Below are 14516 nucleotides of genomic sequence, written 5' to 3' on the forward strand. Positions count from 1 at the left end.
CGCCGTTGAATAGAAATCTTGGCGGTGCTGCTTGGTCCGCATCAAGGTCAATAGGACACCATGTGCGCACAGCACTGACCTCAGGTCCAGAATCATCACTCAGTTCACTTTCGCTATCCGATGACAAATTTCCTGGTGATTCCACAAAGGACTCCAAATCGCTATCGCTGCATTCAAATTCCTCCAAAACAGTGCTTGCGCCGGCGAAATGCCTTTTGGATGCCATGTGGTCTCCAGCAATCAGTCAGGAACAATCAAGGTCAAAGACAAAGTGATCAAATGATACATTCAGGAAGTGATCTAAAAGTCATCAAAAGGTCAGATCAAGGTCAGGGCTAATAGTGGGCAAAATGTAAATCAGGGCACTGGGCAATGATGCTTGGTGCACTACAATATGTATTTGTACTTTTATTTTATGTTTTGCTGTGTTTTTTACTGTAAAAAATAATTAAACGCAGATTACATAGTAATCTGCTTTTAAATTTCCCACCCCCAAAATCCATCACTCAATCGCATCACCCGGATGATGTCACACATCTTGCCGGGTGATGCGGTGGGGATGTCCCCGCCCTGCTCACTCTCCTGCTTGGATCACCTGGAGGCTGATCTTCGGGTGATGCGAGCAGCTGCAGTAGATTCAGGGGGTGCTGCCAGTGGGAAATCTGCGCTGGCATCACCCCTGGAATTTACTATTGGTGATCGCATCTGCAGTTAGATGCGATGCACCAAGCAGAAATCCTGCATGGTGCATCGCATCTAACTGCAGATGCGTGCAGCGGGCTGGTGGGACCCGGGCGGTATTTAAATTTTCTGCCCGGCCACGCCCCCCGACGAAGAAGTGCCTCGGCATCACAGCGGGATCGTGCGATCGCCGCTGGAGCGCAGGGCTAATGTAAGGGGGACCCCCAAAGTTACCCCGAGATTGACTCAGGGTTTCTGCTTTGCATTGCATTGTTTTCCCACCCTGAGTCACACTCGGGATTACCGCTAGGGGGGTTAAGGTTCATAAAATGGTTAAGGTTCAGTCACATACATGTGTTCATATTAGTCCAAAAAGGGGAAATAAAGACAGCCAAGTAGTTAGAATAGAATTATGGTATATTGATGAGGGATCATACCCTTCAATAACCTATACTAATATATATATATATATATATATAGATAAATAATTTCATGTGATCATATGGAAAAACATAATACTGGACAATGACAACCCTTTTAAACAAAGGAGGCAGCATAAAAATATATATGTCAGTGTTCTCCCCAGAAATTTTTTGCAGCCGGGTGGTAGGAAGCTGTAGCCTGGTGGTAAAAAAGAGGGTGTGGCAAAACACGGCAAATTTAGTGCTCCAAGTTCTTTATGCCATGGGTATCCAGTAACCTCTTATTGTTTCAATGTTCTGCCTTCTTCCAATTATTTGTTACAACTTTGTAATGCCTGCCCTATTAATATTTCCAATTTTTCTATTCTATGTATTTTGCCACAACTGTCCTATGCCATGTATTGTGACCTAACTTACTAGTGTTCTAAGTTTTAAGAGTGTAGTTTTAGGGGATGTTAGTCACAGATGTTCCCCACTTGTACCTATATTTTTGGTTTCTTACACCTCCCCATTCCCCAATTAAAGTTCGGAATGTTAGTTAAGTGGACAGGAATGTGTACCAGGGCAGGGAAACCCATTTTAATGGGCACAGTGTTTTATGCTCCAATGATGCTGTAGTTATGAGATTGCAGGGGGTTTTGTACCCCCACCTCCGACAAATTGGTGTACAAAGTAGCAGACAGTAGTTTCATAGGTATAGATTTGTGACAGGTAGGTATATATTTAGGGGCCCCACCCCAATGTTCCTTGCTATGTTTGTGGTTCCGGGGTCCCCAATTTGCACTTTCAATTCAGGACTCCTAGTTCCACTTTTCCCTGAAACGGCAACCCCAAACTTTTTACATTTGTGACCCCCATATCTTGAAATTCTTTGAACCTGGGGGGCTGAAATAACTAGTATCTACGAGGGTCCCCTGTACACCCTGAAAGTTACAGGTCATTGTGACATACAGTTTAGGAGATATGGAGGTTTGTACACAGAGCTGTGAGGCTGCAGAATGGCATGCAGACTTTATACACAGTGGATACATTTCACAGGCAGATTTTTTTTAAACAGAAATCCAAGCTCGTACTATGAGATGGGGGCAGGGCTGCCTGTGTCTCCTTCACATGAAGGCTGAACTGTGTGCTCACCTCTCATCGGCAGCAGCAATCCTCTGAACGGATGACACAGAGCAGCCTCACTGAGATCCGTGCATCCGAGGATGAGAGCTGCCGAGAGCTGGGCGGGGTATTCAAATCAGCCGGGCGGAGCAACCGGCTAAAAACCTCTGGGGAGAACTATGTATTTTTACTACATATCACGCACACTGTGTGTGAAAATATTGTTAATTTAAAGGGGAATTGGACCTAATAAAACTTTAATAAAACGTTATTTATTCTCTAATGTCATCAAAGGTAATAAAGGACAAAGTATTGGATTTTAGTTGGTTTCTAACAGCTTAGAACTGTTGTATTTTTACAGGGCTGTTGTAGGATTACACGACTGCTAGCCTACAAGTCTTTTTGTAACACAGAAACCCATTTCATGTGTTGTGAACTTTGAATTTATTTACAGTTCTAACTGAAACATATAAATATTTTATATGTTATAGTGCTTTTACTGCTCGCCCAGAATATGGCCACAGGTTTCCATTGACAACAAGTCTTTTGGAAATGTTTCATAGCCCAAACATATGACATTTGTAAGAATCTCTGAAAAACAATTTGTATTGCTCGCTAGGCTAAGAAATGTTACAAAACTATTTCTAAGAATTTTTCTGTCAACTAGTCCACTGTTAGGGTAATTGTATGCAAATGAAAGCAAATCATGAATTTGTTACTCCACCCTGCAGTGGTCAATGAACAAGGATGTCCTAATGATCCCTAGGCAAAAGTATAGGAATTGCATGGTTAGTGGAGAAAGCTATTGTAAGAATGTTCTATTAAAAAATGGAAGAAAAAAAGAAAACGTTTTGGACTAAATTAGATTGATGCAATTATTTGAGACCTAAACACTCAAGTGAGTTTGATAAAGAAGAAATGAGTGTTGTTATTCCAAAGGTTCAGCTACCCATACAGTGGTTCTTAAAAGTGTGAACCCTTTGAAATGTTTCTATATTTTTATATTAATGTGACCTAATATGTCTGCTGATTATTAAACATATCCTAAAAGTAGATGAAGAAAACCCAGCTAAACAAATTCAACAAAATTTATAGTTGTTTATAGTTATTGTATTTATTGAAAAAAAAGAAAAAAGATCCAATAACATATTTGTGTGTGACAAAAATAAATGAATTCTTAGAATTTTTGTATAATTTAAAGATGAAATTAGAATTTGGTGTTTTCAATCAATGGGATGACAATCAGATGTGAGTGAGAGGCCAGCCCTGCTTTATGTAAAGAATTGGGATCCATCAAACCTTAATCACAGACAGTACACATTTTTGGATGTTTATCATGACTTGAACCAAGGACCTCAGAAAAAAGAGTTGTTGGTGCCCATAAAGCTTTAAAAGGTCACAAGTCCATTTCTAAAGAGTTTGGACTCCACCAATCAACAGATTGTATTAAATGGAGACAATGCAGGATTATTGTTACCCTACCCAAAGTAATCGACCATCAATGCTAACGCCAACTTCAAGGCGTGTAAGGGGCCAAGAGGTTACAAAGCAACCCAGACTAACTTCTAAACAACTGAAGGCCTGTCTCATATTGTCTAATGTTGATGTTCACTATCAGGAGAACACTGGACAGCAATGGTGGATATAGGTAGCAAGGAGAAAGCTACTACTCTTTCCAAAAAATATTGCTGACTGTCTACAGTTTACTAAAGATCATGTGGACAAACAGGAAGATTGTAACAATGTTTTGTAGATGGATGAAGTCAAAGTAGAAATTTTTGGCTTAAATGCAGAATATGACATTTGGTAAAACAAAACTAGATGGCTTGCCCATCATTGGGCCTGATTTACTTAAGCTCTCCAAGCATTGAGAAGATACACTTTCATCAGTGAAGCTGGGCGATCCAAAAATGAGGAATATTTAGAACCTCTGTTAGATGTGTATTGTTGACCGTGTGCCCACCACATTCAAAAATATACTGCCAATACTTAAGTACTTAAGTACTGTTGTTGGACCACCAACATCCCTGGGTTCAAGCTATTCTGTAAAAGTAATAAGCCAAAAATCCTCCAAGCTAATTTGCAACACTGACACAAAAGTTTCTAGAAACATTTAGTTGTAACTTTGGATTATTTTACTCAATACCTACAGTAAACATACGTGCAATATACTTTGACTCTTTTGTTTATTATAGTTAAGCTATTTCTGTGAAGGTTCTCATTTATCCCAGGCCATTGCATATCTGTAGTTAGTAACATTCAGCTGGGTTTTTTTTTATTGTTGACTAAATACAACTAGATTAACGTTAAGTAATGTTAGGTGTTAATTTGTTCAGTTCATATTAACCCAGAAATAGTAATATTTAAATATTTTAAGAACTACTGTACATTGTAATTTCTGCTTCCCAAATCAAGTATCAAACTGACTTGATCTTGTGTCAGTTTGCAAGCATTGGGAATTATACCTATGAAAGATTGCACTTATTTTCTCCCTAGCTTGGTTATAAGCAATTTAATAACCGTTTGTATTGGTAAAGGCATGTTTTTTTTTTCTCCTGCACAAACTAGGCATTAAATGAAAATGCTTCTGTTGCTGCTGCTTTTATGTTTACTACTGCTTCTGTTTCTTTATTAAGTTTCTGTAGTCTAGCATTATACCAGTTTGCCTAGCTAAATATTTGCATGCCTGGCAAAATTGTACTTTCATTTTTAAGTACACTTTGTTTTTTGTTTTTTTTTGTTTTTTTTTTTTCCAATTACCTTCTGTCCTTTAGCAAATTAGAAGGCCGGATGAAATCAAAGGAGTTACTAATAGAGTTGGATCCTTAAAAGTAAATATATTTTAAAACCTTATGTAATAGTATTTACTGTGTCCCCTTTGTCTTACTTTTATTTTCTTTTGCAGTACTGTTTTTTGTAGCTTTTTTGTGATTGTTGTATTTTTTTAATGTAAATAACATACCAATTGCCAACCCCGGTCTGTTTATAGTGCACATGTAACTTCCTTTGGTGTTTTGGCCATGTAATTTGCTTGTTTGTGTCATTGAGACTTAATAACTCTTGGTTAAAAATACAAATTGGGTTGTTAGATGTAATTGGACAATCATGATGGATGCATTTAGAAAAAAGGAATACATATCTGCATATTTGGATCAGCCTGTGAAAGTGTCAATACTTGCTGTTGGCATGACAAAAGTAGAGAACAGAACAGAAGAAAATTAAAAAGCCCCTCTGTGTGCAAACCTTTAGTGAGCTCTTTAAAAACCTGTGACAAAAGGCTTTGGACTTCAAATGCAATAGCAAATAGAGCTTGTATTCCATTTGCATCAGTGTGATCAGACATTGCACATTGAATCAGCCTGGTTTGGATTGCTTTTGCTACATCTTTTTCTGGTACTAGGGTGGAATCTTTGAAAGTACCTATATGAAGACTTAGGTCAAGTTCTATGTATCATATGTATCAAGCTTCAATGGCACCTAAGGCATGCTAAAATGAAAGGCTATCTTACCATGCCATTAGAGCTAATAAAAATTTATTAAAATAGGGCCCTAGCACCCTAAACGAACATCCAGGCTTTCAGGTTCTACACAACATGGAATTGGATTGCTATTCAGCATTAAACATTTAAAGTCTGTTTGTCATTATTTGTTGCATTATTGCAATAGTGTTGCATCATTTTTGTTTGAATCTTTTTGGTTGTACTTTGTTCTCAATTTGCTCATCCTGGGTTGCAGGATTAGGTTGTCCCTCTTCTTATTCACTTTTATCATCAGGATCTCTGTGCTGTACTTCCAGCACTGTACTTTTTGCCTTACATACCTGCCTTACTCTGTGACAAACGCTCTTTCAGCCCGCACCCCTGCGCATCGACATCCAGCACGTTAAGCAACAGTCCACGCACCAGCAGGCTGAAGAGGGGCCGTCACGGGGCAAGGTTCACCACTCTGATAACCCTTTGCCACACACACCATCACAGGTAGACTGCACAATGTGCTTAGATGGAAGCACGCACCATTACCCTTGACAACCGCAGTTATGCTTCTGCTTTTTTAGTGCCATCCGCTGCCACTTCAGACACTTTTTATAGTGTTTAATAAGTAAAAACATACAAAAACAGTGCATACCATGGTTTCCAGGCTTTCCTGAGGCCTAGGTGAATAGTCCTTGGTCTCAAATTGCTCACCATAATGATCCAACTTCAAATCAGTCAACTACTACTTTATACAGAATGGTATATTGGAAATATAAAGATTATGAATGTGTTTCAGAATACATCTCAGGGTTCAATCAGGGCCACTCTTCTAGTCTTATCTGAGTTTTATGACACCTGGAGACACAAAATACCAACTTTTTCAATGGGTGTTGTAAACTAGAGGTTCTGGAAGGATGTAGCTTGTCAGATCAAGGAAAATCTGATAGGTCTGTTTGAGAGACAATTTCGAACAAAGACCATATGTTATATTTAAAGCAAATATCAGGACCTAATATTTTCCACAATATCACATATTCACCTTATTTTTTGACTCGTGCTATTCATGAAGTTCATTTACATACCTACATAGACCTACATAGGAGTAGGTACTCCAAAGTACTTGTTCTGAACTGATGGAAATCTTCACTTTTCATATATATATATATATACCGTATTTTTCGGACTATAAGACGCTCCGGCCTATAAGACGCACCCAATTTTAAAGGAGAAAAACCTAGAAAAAAAAGGTATATATATATATATATATATATATATATATATATATATATATATATATATATATACACACACACACACGAGAAAGATAAATGTTTGCCAACTGATCCAATTAGATTAGTAAACAAAGTTTCTCTAGGTGAATGACTCATCAGAGGCTCCTTGGGCACATCTCCTGGTGCTGGTCTTCAATACACTCCAATAAAGTAATTAGAAAAGGTAAAATTTACTGCACATTAGACTGCATCACAGTCTATTATTCACTAGATAGCTGAAGTGGTCATCTCTGGCATGTATAACACTCCAAAGTGTTATTTTATGATCTTTGAAAAGCACATAAACCTCAGAAGTTATTGTTGCTCCTATCCTCTAAATAAAGGTTGGCACGGGCCGGAATGACTGTTCTGACTAAAGCTATTGGATGTTGGTAAGCATCTTCAGTTTAGTAGCCTTTTCAGTCTTTCATTCTTTCATTGTCTGAGAAACACATTTGAAAAGAAGACTGATACGTCTCAAAAGGACGTATCAAAATGGAGAAGGAGCTGGAGTAAAAAGCCCTTTCCTATATATAATACATAGTAAAATGAACTGGTGTAATTTCAACTAAACTAACCCCCCTAGGGTTCTAATTCTGTCCGTATTTTCATGCAAGAAGCGGTAAATTTTTTTGCATGGAAATGTATTATACATTTTAGGCCAATAATTCTTAGGCATAGCTCACGGAAACATGTCTAATATTTTTTGTAGACCTACACAGTCCAGCCTTGTGTAGGTCCACAATCTTGTCCCTGATATTCTTAGACAGCGCTTTGGTCTTGGCCATGCTGGCTAGTTTGGAATCTGATTGATTGTTTGCTTCTGTGGACAGGTGTCTTTTAAACAGGCACTGTAACAAGCTTGGATTAGGAGCACTCCGTTACAGAGGGTGATCCTAATCTCAGCTCGTTATCTGCATATAGTGGAGACACCTGGGAGCCTAAAATCTTGCTGGTTGATAGGGGATCAAATACCTTTTTCACTCATTACAATGCACATCTAACTTTTGAGCACTGGGTTTTTGAGGGTTCTTTTGTTATTATTCTGTCTCTCACAGCTACAATAAACCTATTACAATTATAGACTGGTCATTTCTTCATCAGAGGGCAAATGTACAAAATCAGCAGGGGATCAAATACTTCTTCCCAATGTATATATTATATAAAGATTTCTTACAGCTATTTTGTATTGAATCCGATACAAAATTATTTGAATTTCCCAATGCTCCTCCCCCCGAGCCGTCGCGTGCATTTTTTATGTTTTTAGCGACCCTGAGTGTGACTCAGGATTATCGCTTTTAGCATGTAAATTCCACCCCGAGTCACACTCGGGATTACCGCTAGGGGGTTAATCTTTTTTAAACCAATATATTGCCAACACCATTATTAATTATTTCTAAAAAGTTAGAAGCACATACGACTTCCATAACTTTCATGGTGCCCCAATAACACAACATTGGTGACAAAATGTAAATAAATATATGTTCTCCCCTCCTATTGTGTGGTAATTCCCCCACCTCGTAGATTGTAGGCTCCTTGGGGCAGGGTCCTCTCCTCCTGTGTTACGGTCTGTTTTCATCTGTCATTTGCCCCTCCTATTTATTGTACAGCACTGCGTAGTATGTTAGCGCTATATAAATCCTGTTTAATAATAATCATAATAATAAAAACGTGTGTAAATCACTGTGAGACAGTGACCCATAACCCTATTTATAGGCGAAACCAGTGCCTAGTCTATGTTCTACAAAACTATATACACACACATTGCTCACTAGTGTTTAAACAGAACCAAATTAACCCAATTACTCACAAATCAATCAAATTGTTAAGGTGCGTACACACTTCCAATTTTTATCGTTCAAAACGAACGACAAACGATCGATTGGGCAAAAATCGTTAGTAAAAAAAGTAACCAACGATGCCGACGAACGAGGAAAGTCGTTGGAAACGAACGACCGGACCGGCGGATCGGATTGGACGACGATCGTTGAACATCGTTCGTGTGTACGGTCGTTCGTTGATCGTCCATGGGCTGAGCATGCGTAATGAACGAACGTTCGTTCACTTTCCTGTCGTGCACATAGTTCCTCTATCGCTCAAACGATCGTATCTATTGTGTGTACAATATCTACGAACGATCGTGTCGTTATCTCTATGTGCAGGATCGGTGCTATACGATCGTTCGTAGATATCGTGCAGGGTCGTTCGTTTTCCAACGATAATAATTGGAAGTGTGTACGTAGCTTTAGTCTCTTCAGAAGGATTCCTCATATACAGCTTTATCTATGCTCCAAACATTTATCATTCCCTATAAAATAATGGTTGCCATTAGCATTCAATAGAAGTTTAATGGACAAAGAACAAAAGAAAAATCTTAAAAGTTTACACTTTATCTTTACATTAAATATGTACATTTTAGCTGGTTTTGGCAATGGAGACAAAGCAATAGGGATATTTTGTGCATTCTATACATACAGATTTTTCTATTATTATTTTAAACAGGATTTAAACAGCACCAAAATATTACGCAGCGCTGTACATTAAATAAAGGTTGCAAATGACAGACAAATACAGACAGTGACGCAGGAAGAGAGGAGGACCCTGCCTCGAAGAACTTACAATCTAGGAGGTGGGGGAAATATTACACAATAGGAGGGGAGATATGTAGTGGCGTGAAGTAGTGAGGGTTTTAAGAGTCAGAAGAGGACAGGTAGGCAAGTTTGAAAAAATTAGATTTTGAGTGCTCTTTTAAATAAGCAGGTAGTAGGAGCAATAGGACGAGGAAGACCATTCCAGAGAGTCGAGGTCTAGAAAAGTCTTGGAGCCATGCGTGTGATGAGGTTATGAGGAAGTCAGTAGTAGGCTATTAGAGGAGTGAACGGAGCATCTAGGAGAGTATTTTTTATCAGGTCAGAAAGGTAAGTGGGGACAAGAACTGTGGAGGGATTAGAAGGCAAAGCACATGACTAAGGGTCGGCAGAGCAATAACATGCAGTAACCCCTCCCCCCCACTACCACTCACTCCCCCCTCCCCCTTTATGCACCCCATTATCAATCAGAAAATAACCAAGACACGATTGGTTAAATGGTCCGCAAGCCTTTTATTACAAATAACAATAAGATATTAAATAATTAAGTAAAAATAACTTTCCCAATAAAATCTTATTAACCACACCTCATATAAATATATATATATATATATATATATATATATATATATATATAAATGTGAGAGGATGAGCACATGTACAAAGAGTTTGGTGGTCTCTGGGGACAGCTAGGGGCGGACTTTGGGGATGTTGCACAGCTGAAAGGGACAGGAAATATTCCGAATATGAGGGGTAAATGAGAGGGCAGAATCAAAGGTGACGACAAGACAACATGCCTGAGGGGAGGGACAAATAACAGTGTTGTTATTAGTTAAAAATATGTCAGGGGGAGATTAGGAATGTGGGGGGGGGGAAGCATGTGTTTGGTTTTATCCAGGATGAGTTTCAGAAATCTATCAGCCATCCATGATGAGATGGCTGAGAGGCAGTATGCAACCTTATCCAGGACTGAGGGAGAGGGAGTCAGGGGTGGACAGATATATTTAGGTGTCATCAGCATACAGACGGTACTGTAAATCGAAGTAGGTTATGAGACTACTGAGAGAAGAGTTTCTTTACCATTGCAAGAAACAGTCAGACAGGTAGGAAGCAAACCAAAAGAGAGCAGTGTCACTAATAACAATGGAGTGCATGACTTGCATTATTAGGGGGTGACCAACAACGTCAAAAGCAGAGGAAAGATCTAGGAGAAGGAGGAAGAAAAGGTTGCCTTGTGACCTAGCTCTCTGGAGGTCGTTGGCCACTTTCGTTAGGGCTTTTTGGGTGAAATGGGCTGCTATAAAGCCAGACTGGAGTGGGTCAAGGAGAGAGTTGGTGCCCAGGTAATTGGTGAGTTTTTTTTAGACAGTTTGGAAACACATGGGGTGTGTGTAAACCTAAAGATTCCTGGGGCAGCCTTCTATCCTCCTTTGTATACATTACTGTATTAAAGTCTCCTCCCTCAACTTTATAGGAAGTCGGGTCCTTAGCGATCCTTTTAGACGGGTCTTGAAAAAAGCAAAGTGTGGGGGAGTTTGGGGCATAGGCGTTATATATGTGTACAGACATATTATGGAGCTCCAATTCAGTACTAACCAATATACACTCTTGGTTAACACTTAGGTCAGATTACCTCCACTTGCGCTCAGCTGCACTAACATGCTTTTTATTAAGAACTTTTTAAATTATATGTAATCATGTTTTTGCAAAGCAGTACATAGCCAAATATTACCCACACAATTCTGTACATTTCACACCCCATAAGTTTAAAAAACAGTATACCCTAATCCCAGTATCTAAGAATAAAAATAAATTGTTCACGAAAGGGCAATTTCGAGGCTGTTGCAAAAGAAATACAACAAAAATTATTGAAATGGGGATTGTTATGTCACGGATATAATTTGTGACAGTTTATGCAAGTATTGATGGGTTCAATTTGAAGTGTACAAAGAGAGATAACACAAAGACTTGAACGATTATACTATTTAACAATAAGATAGATAGACAAAACAATGCAATACTGTAATAACAATTATTAAGCGGTAACAAAAGATACTTAGCTGCGGAAGAAAACTAAATTCACTCAAAGATTCTGCTGGAAATCAATAACTTGGCAGATGATCAAAGAAACATGTTGCATCCAGCAAGCTCTGGTCAAGGCTCCTTTATTAGGTATGGCTCTGCGTTTTTAACTACTCAGGAAGGAGCTAAGACAATGGCCGGGTTTGACCAGTACTGACCCATAATCATCCTTAAACCTTACAGGATATGCTGCATTCCTTTAGGATGACCTCATATATGGTATACATATACTAGTATATACTGGTAAAACATTATTGTTGGTGAGACATACCGTATTTTTTGCCGTATAAGACGCACTTTTTCTTCCCCAAAACTGGGGGGGAAAGTTAGTGCGTCCTTTACGACAAATGTGTTATAAAATAATTAAAATAATATACTCACCCGATACCCGATCCTGCGTGTGTCTCTGGCTGCATGCAGCGTGTCTCTTCTCTCCTCTGCCAGCATCGTGTCTTCTGTCTGTAAAGCAGAGCGAAAGAAGCCGGCACAGCGCCACCTGCTGTTCACTGTCCTAACTGCCGTACAGTGGAAAAAAGCACAGAGTGATCAGAAGGGGAATTTGAATGACAGAGTCATTAGAAGGGAATTTTGAATGACACAGAGTGATCAGAAAGGGAATTTGAAAGGCACAGAGTGATCAGAAAGGGAATTTGAATGGCACATAAGTGATCAGAAGGGGAATACCGGTATGAATGGCACATGAGTGATCAGAAGGGGAATAATCTTTCAGAATCTTTTTTTTCTAGATTTTCCTCCTTTAAAATTGGGTGCGTCTTATATTCCAGAGCGTCTTATACGGCGAAAAATATGGTAATTGATATTAAATAAATTGTGCTAACCCAACAGGGATATAGCAAAAATGTTCTTAAACAAGCTTAACAAAAAGTTAACAAAAAACAATTAAAAATCTTGTTTGGGACAAAAAGAGAATTTCCAGCTAAACATCATCACACAATATTCTAACCTACATAATCAAGTCAGACAAATATGTGCAAAATATCGGCCTTTACTAACCTATATTTAAAAAATATTTGGCACCTTATCCACAAATTACATATAGAAAGCTACCCTCCTTTATGGGATAAGTTAGTTCATAGTCACTTAATATAATAAAAGTCACTGAAAATAATAACGAAAAAGAACAAAGGGGAGCCATTATATAACCACAAATACCCCTGTGGGGCTTGTAACCAATGCAGATGGCAGTGAACAATGCAATTTATACAGATAATGATAGCATTAAAATTACTATTCCAGTAGATATTAAGCCACACATTTCAAAACGGATTGAATGCAACGCCTGAGGAATTATTTATTTAGCTTTTTGTGGATGTTTTTATGTGGGAAAAACAAAAAAGCTAGGGGTGGGCAAACGGGCTGAGGATACCTGGGAATCATAGTCTAAAAGAAAACATATGAGTTTTAAAATGTTTTTTTGAAGCGGAGTTTTTTTTTCTAAATATTGTTTGGGTAGCATTTAACTATGTACTGCTTTTCAAAAAGTTTTAAATAATGTGATGTTGTCAAATTTAAAAGATTCATTGAGTATCTAGAATATAGAATGCACCTATTATATCAAATGTATTCCTATTGCATTGTCTCCAACACTTAAAAATAGCCAAAACGAAAAATGCATATATTTAATATAATGATATTTATTAGATTTTTTTCTATCTTCCCCTTTGCTAGACTTTTGGGGAAAGTTCTTGCACTGCATGGGGCGCCCAGGCCCCCCCCCCTTACATCTAATTGGTGTTGGGAAGCGGGGTTTATAGATCAGTTATCTGATCTGTACAGGGCTTGGGCGCTCCATGCAGTGATGGCGTCTGTTTTTTAACGCAATAAAGCAGAAGAGAAAAGCCAGGGTATTTGCTTAGTGGCAGTGTATTGAGAAAAACTATGTTTTCCTTATAACAGGAAGGTGCATTAAAACAATGAAAGGGCAACCTCGGGCCACAGAATGTTGAATTGCTAATTCTCACAGGAATTCTACGTCTAGTTAACAGGTCAAAAAGAACCCCCTCGGACCTTAACTATGTCAAATTGTTATAAGACACTAATATGGTTTTATGCACCTTCCTGTAATAAGGAAAAAATTGTTTTTCTCAATGCACTGCCACTAAGCAAATACCCTGGCTTTCCTCTTCTTTATTGCATATACATTATTTTATATCAGGGTATGTGGCCTATTACTAGTAGAGATTCTTTATTGGCATCCCTTTGCTTTCTTTCATACCTCTGTTTTTATGCAATGTGTCTCTGCATGGTCAGAGACATGTGGTTTTGTTTTGGGGCAGTCCCTCCCTAAGGGGGGAATGGAATCCACCCTGTTTGAGCCAGGTGCCCTAGTAATAGGTAGGCTTGGCTATTGGGCAGTTCACTTCCTCCTGTAGGGGGATGAGACCCTCCCCACACTTGTCACGTGCAAAAACACTTGGTTTAATCGCTCTCCTTCTCTGGAGGGGGGGGGGGGGGGGGGAGTTCTTGTAGATCGGTTATTCTGTTTCCACTCTCAAAACTTAACTAGATAATTTCAAGGCAGTCCATATACCTAGTGTTCCTTTTTTTTCCCTCCTGTGTTTTCTCAGCACTGGTGTAGCCACCTACTTGGCTGGAGTAATTCTTTGGCTGTCCACCATTCAGGTTAGGTCCCTTCTGTATGGTTGCTTAAGGTCACCTTGGAGGGGAGCCTCCCAAAAAAAAATTGTAGGTTTCCCTAAATGGAATATGCTGGTAGTTGAATGTACCTGCAAATGTGACAATGCAGCATTTGTGTAAAAGGTGTTATTTTTATTAATAAACAGTATTCATGTAGCGCCAGCATATTACACAGCACTGTACATTAAATAGGGGTTGCAAAGGATACAGTGACACAGGAAAAGAAGAGTACCCTGC

General features: G+C 38.8%; 1 protein-coding gene across 31 annotated transcripts in view; it reads left to right on the forward strand.

The window, feature by feature from the left end:
• GPHN (gephyrin) overlaps positions 1-14516 on the forward strand; it is a 401006-nt gene that overhangs the window by 233304 nt on the left and 153186 nt on the right. For 19 of the 31 annotated variants that reach the window (XM_072428975.1, XM_072428977.1, XM_072428985.1 and 16 more), the window contains one exon: positions 4982-5038. The exons of the other annotated variants lie outside the window; for them this stretch is intronic. In XM_072428975.1, coding sequence (XP_072285076.1) covers positions 4982-5038 — 57 coding nt within the window. The remainder of the gene's footprint in view (positions 1-4981; positions 5039-14516) is intronic. 31 annotated transcript variants of the gene reach the window in all.

The sequence above is a fragment of the Pyxicephalus adspersus genome, chromosome 12 (assembly GCF_032062135.1).
Source record: "Pyxicephalus adspersus chromosome 12, UCB_Pads_2.0, whole genome shotgun sequence".
In the NCBI taxonomy this organism is placed as follows: domain Eukaryota; kingdom Metazoa; phylum Chordata; class Amphibia; order Anura; family Pyxicephalidae; genus Pyxicephalus; species Pyxicephalus adspersus.